The 11,678-nt window shown below is 54.4% G+C and overlaps 1 protein-coding gene across 1 annotated transcript; it reads left to right on the top strand.

Moving 5' to 3' along the window:
• On the top strand, positions 1-7,213 carry CXCL12 (C-X-C motif chemokine ligand 12; the record flags this gene model as incomplete). Its single annotated transcript, XM_014587552.1, is given in 3 exon segments — positions 1-20; positions 3,930-4,047; positions 6,064-7,213. Coding segments are annotated over 3 exon segments (229 nt in total), but the record flags the coding sequence as incomplete, so codon positions are not given.
• Between the last annotated feature and the right edge of the window lie 4,465 nt (positions 7,214-11,678).

Here is an 11,678-nt window from a genome sequence, read left to right as displayed (position 1 = left end):
CGCGCTCTGCCGCAGCGACGGTGAGTGCGCTCGGCCATGCAGCCCCGCGGGGCTGGGTGCTCGAGTTCGGTGCCGGGCCGAGCCTCCACGGCCTGAGCCCGCCCACCTCGCGCCGACCCACTTCGCGCAGCGTGGCACAGGGGAGCTTGGGACGGCTCGCTGCGCAGGGCGCGCTCTCCTGAGGCGCAGCGTCTGAAGTCCCACGCGTCGCGTGGAGGCTTTGCGCCCGGCAGAGAGCGGCTGCTCGACCTCGAGCGGGCTGCAGAGCGAGATCGGTGGGATAAGCCGGCAGGAGCCCACCGTGGGCGCGTTCGGAGCGGCGCAGAAGGGCGCGAGCGCGAGAACCCTGTTGGGAACTGCGGCCGCAGGCCCCTGGCCGCCCACCCCGTTAGTGCCTTCCCGCGCCCGCTGGGTCTCCAGCAGCCAGTCGGCTCCGGGGTCCTCTGCGCACAGCGCTGCAACCGCCGGCGCTGGTGGGAGAGCTTGCAAAGCCCATCCCTGGCCGCGACGGGCTCGGCCTGGCTGAGGTTGAGTGCAGCTGCGCAGCGTCCCCCACGCGAGGCCGGTGCTCTCCCCGCACCCTCGCGGGGCTCGCGGCCAGGCGCTGGCGGACCGCTCGGTGCAGCTGTCGGGCTTGCGCCTCCCGCCAGGCCGCGCTTCTGCACAGCTCCGCGAATCGCAGCGACGCGGATCTGGGCGCGCATTCAACCACAGCCCCCCCGGCCTCTTCCTCAGGTCACCAGAGAAAGGCTCAGAGGCCGCCCGGGCCTTGGAGCGCCCCTCTCCAACCCTTCCTAAACACACCTGCAGGCAGCGCCTTTGTTGCCGGCGAGCCGAATGCTCTGCCTCGGAAGGAGAGAGACAGCAAAGTTCAGTCGCCAATGCCTTAGGCCACTGGGAACGGCGGTGTCCCGTTTCACCGGGAGACGAGTTCTTTCTTTTTCTGTGGCAGAAGAGAATACTCGCTGCGCTGTCACAGGACACCACTGCTGCAAACCAAAATAAACTTGCCTCTGAACAAAACAAAACCTTGTCATTCAGGCCGCTGCCCTTCCTTGGCTGCAAAGTTTCCTGCAAAGGGTTGAAGGACGCTGTGAGTGCTCTGGCTGCAGCCGCGCTCTGCGGGTCCAAGCGCGCCCCGAACGCGCTGAGCTAGGTTCGGGCAGACTGGGCCGCCGGGTCCTCATGGCCGAGGCTGGGAGTCCCTGCGGGTAGAGCGAGGACAGGGCTGAGTCAGGGAAGCGTTCTCTAAAAGCGTAGCAAGGTGTTGGTCAGAGCTACAAAGGGCCCAGATCAGAGGCAATTTCGATTTTCTCTAGTGGCTGAAAAGGTGTCAGGCTGATCGCTCAGGACACAGGGTGCTCTGGTTTGGCGTTAATAATTGAGTGGTCTGCTGAAGGTGAACCTCGCTGGAAAATGATGCTGCCTCCTGGGGATGGGGATGGAGCTGCAGATGGGGCCAGAACTCTGGGACCCTGGACCTAGAGTCTGGGCATGATGACCCAGGGAAGCACCTAGAAAGTGAGCTCTCATTCCCTGACTCCCTCTGACCCTGAAAGAGTGGGGCTGCCTGCAGCTCAAATTGCCTTATGGAAGCCAAGTAGCCAGGTCAGCTCCCAGGCTCAAGGCAGGTCCTGGTCTTCCTCATGCTTCCAGAATATGCTTTTTTCCAACCTCCTGGTGCTCATGTGCCCTCTGGCCCCACACTTAGTTCCCTAGCTGCACCTAGGAGAGACCCCTGCTTGGCTCCTCCCCTCCCCTATTGGCTGACCTTGGTCAAGCAGCTGGGCCCATGGGTGCCCCGGACTTTCCCTGGTAAAAGCCAGGGTGGGCCCCATCCCCAGGCCTGCTTAGAAGGGCTGGCCCAGGGCCTGCCTCTGCATTAGAGTAAGAGGCTGTCTGGAAACTGCACTGGGAGCCAAGCTCACCAGGTTCCAAATTCAGGGTCACATCGAATTTAAGAGCCAGTCTGGACTCCTGCCTGTCCACAGAATCACATGTAAGACCGCTGGAAAAGTTGGTATAGTGACAGAGTTGGAGGGAAGAACCAAGGTGGACACAGCCCTGAGTTCCCCAGGTAAGAACACCTGGGGGCTCTGTCACTTTAAAAAATCTGTTGAAATTCCCTGCTTGAAAAACAGGCAGTTGGGTTCTGAGGGTGAGAATAAGAATTGCCTTTGAAGGAAATGGATAATCCCAGTGGATGGAGGATGAGCCTGGAGAGAGAAAGCTTGTGTTTTGAGCTCTGAATTGGCTCTGATTTCTGACCTGACCCCCACTGCTTGGTTAGTGGGGCCAGGGGAGCTCCTTGGGACACAGAGCAGCAGCCCCCCAGGCACCCCAGCAGTGCTGCCACTGTACACTGGTGCTTGCTACATACCTCCAAGTTGTTCTTGCTTCACTGAGGGCTCCAGTTCTCCTGGCTCAGCTCAGAGGACCCACGGGAAATCCAGGCAAACCAGGAGGCACCGCAGTCAGATGGGGACTTAGGCTGCTGCTTTACCCAGGTCCCAGGGGCCCAGGGTCGCTTTCCCAGGTGATCTGGTTACAGGGCAGTGCTGACTGACTTGCAGAGACTCAGTGCAGCTCTCACAGCCAGCCCGGCAGACTTTCTGGTGCACAGGTGCCCGGGGCTCCTTAGCCTGCTGGAGCCAAATGTCACTGGGCACTTCCACGCCAGCCTTTCTCCTGATTTTTAGGAAATTAAGTTTGGTCCAGAGTGTGGGAGTGGCTGAGTTTCCCATTCCCCTGACACTACTGTTTCCAGCTGCACCATCCCTCAGCTGAATGCAACCCGGAGAAAAAGTAAAACACCCTTGAGACTTCATCACTTCCCCCAGGGCTCTTCCCCAAGGTGCAGAACTTCAGAACCCCTGGAGTCCTCTGGAACTCTGTATACAGGCAAACAAAAAAAAAAAGAAAAAAAAAATCTCTGAACTCGATATTCTCACTTATACATTTAATCCCTGATGAAAGGATCCACGAAATCAAACAATTTGGGTTATTAAGTGGGGCTTAGATAAAATCTGCAGGGGAAAATACACCCCCAAAAAACAAATACCAGCCCCCAGGGCTTGCAATTCTAGACTTAAGGGTGAGCAGTGGGTTCTGCAGGAGCCCCTTGCTAATTTACACTAATGAGTGTCAATTATGGCATTTTGCAAATTGGCGAACTGGCAGACAAAGATCAGATGGTAATACAATCCAGGAGGCTGCACATCCCTGCGCAGGATCCAAAGTGCATTTGACTCCAGCCTCACTAATCTCCTGGCCTCAGGGAGGTGCTGGGAGAAGGTGGCCCTAGGCAGCCCTGGGGACTCCCAGGTAGAAAACCAGCTGGGATTCTTTTGTGGTTTCCTGGGCTTAGGTGACTGTGGGGAGGGAAGCCTGCAGATGGGGGAGGGCTGCATTCCTGGGGACTGCTGTGGTTCCTGGCCAGGAGGTGGAGGCAGAGGAGGCGGGAGACAGCATGGAGCCTCCTTCTTTCTCATGCTGGAGGTCTTTCTCAGTTGGCCTTGGAAGAGTTTATTTCGCAAAGAAAAACTGGGAATCTCATTGCAGTATCTTGGACTAAAACCGTTTTTTCCAGCAATTATTGTACTACCTTTATTTTGAGACACCTGAGCCAATGGCTTCTCCTGTAATCTCCCGCCCTCTGAGAGTCCCGCTCTCCCCAGGTCCTTTTGTCCTCCTGCCCTGTAGAAGCTGAGCCTGAGCCCAGCCAGCACTCTCCAAAAGATGGCTTTTCCTTTTCCAGAATGCAGCTGGAACCTGTACCTCATCCTTTGATCCCACTGCTTTTAACCCTTAACCTCCTCTCACTCCACCTTCTCATCCCCGGTCTGCAGTCGGTCTGCAGTCCCAGGCACCCATGCCATCCCAAGGCCTGGCAGGGTAACAGGTTACCTTGTTTTCATGACTTCTTCCAGGGAAGCCCGTCAGCCTGAGCTACAGATGTCCATGCCGATTCTTCGAGAGCCATGTTGCCAGAGCCAACGTCAAGCATCTCAAAATTCTCAACACTCCCAACTGCGCCCTTCAGATTGTGTAAGTCTCCAGCAGAGTCCTCAGGGATGTCGCAGCTAGCGGGCACAGCAAGCCTACCTCACGGCCTCATTTAGGGGGTAGGAGAAGTGTGAGTGTCCAGCCTTGAACTTGGCATAGGTCGTGGCAGCTGTTATTGCCGCAAGACTTTGGGCCGTCAGGTGCACATTCCAAAAGCTACTCCTTCCCATGGCAGCCCTCTGTGCTCATAACGGGCCTTGTCTCCCCTTCTTTCCAAGCCTCCTCCTTTCCGCACAGCACAGCTGGAGCCTGTGGACGAGAGGCACATGGACTGCATCGAGGTGTTAGCTGGAGCCCCGTAAATCAGCTGCTCCTTTTCTAGCTACGGGTACATCTGTCCCGCTGTTTTCAAGGCCCTGGTGATCTCAGTGATCCCCTCCTCACATAGCAAAAACGTTTAAGACCCGGATGCAGTTTAGATCATTTGTAACCGTCTGGTGAGACCTCAATATTTTCAGCTTACTTAACTATTAGGTTGTCGGGAAAGTCATGCCATGTTTTTCTCTGCAAACTGTATCATGACTTTCCCGACGACCCAATGTGTTTTGTCAAGCACAACACGCAGGTTTTCGTTTTTACTCAGTGTTGATGGCAGTGGCTAACATTTTGTGTTTTCACATGGGAAATAAGAAAAGCAAAATCACACATCTCTGGGGCCCCCAGATCTCTTCCTGGGGTGCAGGAGGAAAGCCACGTGCTTGCCAATCCATTGCTCGCCCTCTCACGCTAGCTAGCATGGTCCTGTGTCTAGATGCCAAGGAGGGGAGGGTTCACTTCCTAGGGGCCCTAGTACTGACAGTGGGGTGGAGACCGGGCATCTGGGATGAAACCTGCTCCTTCCCAAAGACTTTCCCACCCAGCACCAACTGTCTCAGACTCCAATTGCCTTTGCCTTTTGTCTTTTCTAGCCTTGGCTACCTTGTGTGTGTTCGTCATTTATAATTGTTTTAGCATTCTAGAAGAGCTTGAATGTTTGTCACAGCTTTGCTAGCGTGGACCTGGGTAATCGCAGAGTATGCTGGTTCACTTGCCTGCAAATGCAGCCAGCAACTCAGCTGGCAAACGGTGGTGCCCAGCTCTGCACCCCAATGCACCTTGCTCCACACCCCGTCCTCTGTGCACCTTGTTCACTGAGAATACCGCTGCTTAGAAGCCCTGTGGGGATCCCTGAGCCACTGTGGTGGCTTCCTTCACCTCACAGACCCATTTGTAGTTGGGCCGGGGTGTCCTCTGGCTGCTTCAGCTTACCTAGCAGCCAGGGCTTTCTGGAGAGGGCATCTGGAGAGAGGAGTCCAGGTCTTTCTCGGGAGTTTGCACATTTGAGTGGAGATGAGAAATGGGAAGAGGTCCATTTTTAGTTTTTAAAAAACAAACAAGACCATGGAACCTTCAGTGAACTTGTGAAATCCCTCTGGAAGCCATTTTCTGGAAACCACCTGCACCCCCTACACACATACGCACTCTCCCCACCCTCCCCCAGTCCGTTGCAGGCCTCCTCACAGGCCTCCTGCCTCAGAGCTTCCTCCAGGCTTGCTCTGAAGTCCGTCCTTAGATCTGACCCATCAAAATAAAGTCTGATTCCTCCTCTCCAGTCCCTCTATATCTGGCTACGAGCTTTATGAGCATCCTGCCTCCCACTCCACCTCCTCATCTTCCTGCACTTTGACCTCTTTGGTGCATTTGTTCTTGTCCTCCCTACCCTTCCACTTCGCTCACCAAGCTTGGGCTTATCACACTTCAAAGCAGTTGATACGTTTGGATGTGCATTTCCCTGGACTCCCCTGTGAAGACGTCATTCACTCTTCTGTGTCTGCTGTGGGACTTGCCACCACACCAGCGTTGTTCCCAGCACACCCTGAGCAGCTCTCACCTGAGCCTGCCCAGCTGGCATCTGGCCTCTCTGAGAGCCCTCCAGCAGGTGCGAGTTTGCAGGGGCGCAATTGCAGCAGTGGCGTCTACACATTCCACCGCTCACCGTCTCCTCTTGTGTTTTGGCAGGGCAAGGCTGAAGAACAACAACAGACAAGTGTGCATTGATCCGAAATTAAAGTGGATTCAGGAGTACCTGGAGAAAGCTTTAAACAAGTAAGCACAACAGCCAGAAAGGACTCTCCACTAGACCCACTGAGGAGAGCTAACACCCTGTGAGAGATGATGAGAGGGCGGAGGTGTCGGGAGGGGCCTGAATGGCGAGGCCCGGTGCCTGAGGAGTAGCGCACTGATCTGGGATGGGCCTGAGGTCTGCCAGCATATAGACGCCACATTATAGCTATGGTACGATATCGCAGCTTGTACTCATCCATGCCCGGGACCCTTGCACATTGGAGCTGTTATAACTGGGGTTTTTCTAAGAAACCATTTTATCCCTACAGCATTTCCCTCCAGTCGGTTCCCTCATGCTCATCATAATCACCATCATTCTCATTCTCATTTTTTTTTAATTCCACGATGACTTCAGTATCTGTGTGTGATTCCTTTTGGATCTTCTCCTTTTCCCTGGGAATCTGGGCACAGTCAGGTGATGGCACAGCAGGGAGCTAAAAACAGTACCCCCTCCTCCAGGTACTGAGTGTGGAGGAAGGATGCCAGGCGGCTCCTGCAGGGGGCGCCCCTTCAGCAAGGTCCAACCTGTGTGGCCTGTGGACACTGACCAGAGCCAGGCGGTGGCCACGGCATTTACCTCCATTTTTAAGTTCAGTGATTAGATCTGTGGGCTCCACGTAGAGGCCACCGTCACCAGTGAATGTGCTCAGAGACCCTCTCTCATCCTCTCCCTGCCTCTAAGAGCATGCTCCCTCTTGCCGCCGCTTCTCATTTCTGTAGCCTGATCAATGCGCTCTGGCCGGAGGAGGGCGATGGCGGGGCCTACCACCCTGCGTCCCTCTTCTCCCTCCACCTTCCCCCAGCTCAGGGCCCTCTGTGAGATCGTCTTTGACCTCCTCCAGAATGGAGCCGGCTCTCTCCTGGGGGATGTGAGATCATGTCCCTGCATTCCCACAAAAGACAAGTCTTTGCAGAATCAATGCAGTTTTCAATCTGAGGACTCATTTGAGGAATTTGGTTTCTGTGATTGCCTCTGAAGCTTATGTGTGCTGTGGGGGCGCTCCAAACTCTGAGGTTTCTGAAATGAGAAGTGGGAAAAAAAAAAATGAATAAACCACCATCTTGCCCCTAACCCCTACTCCTGAGGCCACAATGGGACTTCGGGTTCCAATCAGAAACTTTGGCAAGATGAAATTTCCCCACATAAATGTGATCCACAGATGGTCCTGGTGGTCTTTGTAATTTTTTGCCCGTCACCAGTGAATGTGCTCAGAGACCCTCTCTCATCCTCTCCCTGCCTCTAAGAGCATGCTCCCTCTTGCCGCCGCTTCTCATTTCTGTAGCCTGATCAATGCGCTCTGGCCGGAGGAGGGCGATGGCGGGGCCTACCACCCTGCGTCCCTCTTCTCCCTCCACCTTCCCCCAGCTCAGGGCCCTCTGTGAGATCGTCTTTGACCTCCTCCAGAATGGAGCCGGCTCTCTCCTGGGGGATGTGAGATCATGTCCCTGCATTCCCACAAAAGACAAGTCTTTGCAGAATCAATGCAGTTTTCAATCTGAGGACTCATTTGAGGAATTTGGTTTCTGTGATTGCCTCTGAAGCTTATGTGTGCTGTGGGGGCGCTCCAAACTCTGAGGTTTCTGAAATGAGAAGTGGGAAAAAAAAAATGAATAAACCACCATCTTGCCACTAACCCCTACTCCTGAGGCCACAATGGGACTTCGGGTTCCAATCAGAAACTTTGGCAAGATGAAATTTCCCCACATAAATGTGATCCACAGATGGTCCTGGTGGTCTTTGTAATTTTTTGCAAGGCATTTTATATATATATTTTTTCGTGCACATTTTTTTAATGTTTCTTTAGAAAACAAATGTATTTCAGAATATATTTATAGTCGAACAATTCATATATTTGAAGTGGAGCCATATGAATGTCAGTAGGTTACATTTCACTATTATCTTAAACTACTGGCAATTTGTAAAGAAATATATATGATATATAAATGTGATTGCAGCTATTCAATGTTAGCCACAGTGTATTTTTCCACTTGTACTAAAATTGTATTAAATGTGACATTATATGCACTAGCAATAAAATGCTAATTGTTTCATGGCATAAACCTCCTACCGTACGTGGGAATTCATTTACCTGAAATAAAATGTATTAGTTATCCAAGATGATTAGATACATTGCAGGAGTTTAGAATAAGCCAGCCTGCTGGCCGGTGCCTTCGACCCCTCTGAGGAGTCCCTGCGTGAGTGACAGTGCATGAGCTTTTCTCATGAGCAGATCAGTTTCTGCAGCTCAAGTTTTGGCATCTTTTTTAAAAATCCAAATGGACATAGCAGTACTAGTTTTCTGAAAAATAATATTTGACTCACTAATAACTCATCCCCTCCCTCTTCTCCTCGGTTCTCCTAACATCCCCATGTAATCTCCAGAGACTCAACCCTGGTAATATCAAGCTTTCACATTTTCCCATGTAAAACTCCCATGACTCCAAGCCGTGGTTAATATCAAGCGTTCACAGGAACAGGTGGCCTTACCCCATAAATCATTAAATACCATTCAGCTTGAATCATTTTAATGTGACAGGCACGAGCCAGTCGCTCTAATAAAATTCTGCTAACCAGCTCTCTCCCTTGCTCCCCAGAACAATCCCAGTCGTTCCCAGGGGGTGTTCACGGGCATCTAGAAGGGAGAAGGTGGGCTCCATCGAAGCCTCCTTTCTCCTCTCCTGATTGGCCATCTAGACCTGGGGCCTCCAAACACCACAGCGTTACTGGAAGTGCAGTGTGGAGATTTTTCAGGGGAAGCAGAGCCCAGCTCTGTCTTCAGAAGGAAGGAGGCTTGATGAGAGCAAGGTGGGTGGGGAGGGAGAGAGCTCAGTCCAGTCTGGCTGTGGTCCTCAGCACCCTGTGAGGTGTGGACTCCCTGGGCCCAGCAGGACCCACGGGCAGAAGTAGGAACCAGGGCCAAGTTGGCAAATTGGCAGTCACTGCCGTCAGTTCGCACATGTCATAGACGCTCATTTAACATTTGCTTGAAGGGGGAGGGAGAGAATGTCTAATTATTTTAAGGAATTACCCACAAACAGGGCTTTGCCCAGCCTCTAGGCCTGAGGCTGAAGACAGAGTTAGACTGATAGTGGGGCCAGGGTGACGTATTATACACACTGCAGCAAACTCTCGTGTATCTCAACATTATTAATGGTTTTACCAATTTTATCTAAGGGGGCGCAGAGAAGAAAAAGTGGGGAAAAAAGAAAAGATAGGAAAAAAGAAGCGACAGAAGAAGAGAAAGGCTGCCCAGAAAAGGAAAATCTAGTTACCTACCACCTCGAGATGGACCGCAGTGTGCTCTGCTCTCGGCGCTTTGTAAATCTGCTCTAACCCTCCTCCAGGCAGGCCTCCCCGCACACACTGGGCGTGTGTTCAGACTTCCCTCCTGGGCGCAGCGCTTGGCTGTGGCTCCTGTATTTACGCGCTTCGCAAGGCCCTTCTTGGTCTGATAAGTTGTGAAGAAAGTAGTTGTGGAGAGACTGGGGCTGGGGCCGTGACGCAGAGCCTGTGTGCTGGGGACTCCATCTAGTGACCTGGTCTCCAGCAACGCTGCCCACCACGCCCTCTCGGGGAAGGCCACCCTTCAGCCAGGGGCTCACACCGCTCCACACACTTGCAGTCTGCATTGCTGTCGAGGCCAGGCTCCAGCCTGCACAGGGCAGCCCAGCCGGTGGCCTCGCAAGGAAGGAGGCTGCATCTCCTGCCCTCTCAGTGCCCCCAGCTGTACACCCATCACGGCTTTTTCAGGGCAGGCGATGACTGGCTTGCTCTTAGCACCAACCCTGGCTTTTCCCAGTGCCTAATGGCTGGCACTCCCACCTCGCCACCAGAGAAGGGACTCTTCAGCTGGGCTGTGTGAGCAGCGTGGCCTCCAAGCCTGGGGGGTTCTGAGGCGGTGGGGTGAGCAGGAGGGGTTGCCACATTCCCAGAGAGCAGATGTGGAGACACTTCTCAGGGAGCCTCTGCTCCAGGCAATTCACTTTGGAGTCTTTAAACGGGTCTCCCACGTGGAGGACAGATGTGTTCTGGAACTGTGTGAAGGGCCTGCAGCTCAGGGGACTCCTAGCCCATCCCCTCCCCCGTCTGCTTGGAGGGTCTCCATGACGGTGTGCAATCAGACTGGGGTGCAGCTGCCTCAGTCCCCGCTCACAAGAAACATCTGCGTAAAGTGACTGTGGTTTAAGTTCCAGAGCTTTCCTCCATCCCGCTCCCTCCCACCCCCTGCAGATTTATGTCTGAGATTTTTGTCATGTCTCTCTAATTTGGGTCGGAGGATGGGGGCCACGTGGGAGAGTAAGGCCCCAATTTCATAGAGCTTTGAAAAAGGACGCCTTGAAGTTTTCCACCCGCCGCCTTACCTCACATAAACACAGCCTGCGCGCCAGGCCCCTGGTCGTAATTCCAATGCCAGGATGCAGAATGATGATGGTCGGAGGACGGAGCAAGTGGATTTCAGAAGAAAACTCGTCAAGGTCCCCGCAGGTCAGCCTCCGCCCATCATGGGGTGCTGGGCCCCCCTGTGCTTTAACACGCTCCCTTGGGAGTGCAGTCTTTCATCTTCCTTATCAGAGAAGTATCCTATCAGGGCACTCCACCAAAGGTCTCTGCTGTCCCGCTGCGTCCCTCTTCCGGGCAGTCCCCCCTGCCCGTGCCCTCTTGTGAGCCCTGAGGATAAAAGGCCTGAGCCCCTGAGTGTGCAGGGTGTCCCCTACCCCTGTCCCACCCTTCCCTCCTGCTGGCCGGGCTGCCCAGGGCTGCCATCCTTCCTGTGGAAGCAGTGGCATTCTGGTTCACTGGGCCTCTGCTGGGGTAGTTCTCCCTCACAAAGGCCTCCCGAAGGGTCAGGCCTGTGCCTCAGATCACCCCATTCTTTGATGGCCCAAGCAGTGCAGCTCTGCCTAGAGAGGTGGCTGGTCCATCCTGGGAACCGTAGAGCCACTGGCCCTCTGGGGACAGAGGGCAAAGCTAACATGGCCCTGAGGTGATACTGCTTTCCACAGCATCCAGCCGACCTCTCCTCCCACCATCCCATCCTGGGAGAGCCCACGCTACAGGGACGAAGGGTGCAGACCCCCAGGGGCAAACAAGCTCCATCCTTCCTGTCCTATCCTGTGTGACTCCATCAGCCCTGGGGCCTCACTATTCCGACTGGGCAGAGCTCCAGCCTGCTGAAGACAGGCCACAGAAGACCAAGGCTCTGACCTGAGTTCCGGGGGGGTTGAAACTAGGAAGCACTCCTGCAAGCTGGCCACCAGGTGAGAGGTGGGGTGTGCCAGCCACTGGGCAAGGCTGGCATGCGCTCCTCCAAGGAAGTGCAGCTCCTGTGTGCCCATGCCCAGGGCCACTGGGAGTGGAGAGCCATGTGGAACCAGCCAAAGGCCCAGGCATGCGTGTGGGCAGTTGGAAGCCGTGGCAAGCACCTCTTCTAAGAGATCGCTGAGGCCAGGGACGCAGGCAGCAGCCTCAGCACCAGCCTCCGTGGGTGCGGCTGGGCCCGGGAGCCCCC

The sequence above is a fragment of the Tupaia chinensis genome, unplaced genomic scaffold (genome assembly GCF_000334495.1).
Source record: "Tupaia chinensis unplaced genomic scaffold, TupChi_1.0 Scaffold000217_1, whole genome shotgun sequence".
In the NCBI taxonomy this organism is placed as follows: domain Eukaryota; kingdom Metazoa; phylum Chordata; class Mammalia; order Scandentia; family Tupaiidae; genus Tupaia; species Tupaia belangeri.
This window is presented reverse-complemented; position numbering and strand designations above follow the sequence as displayed.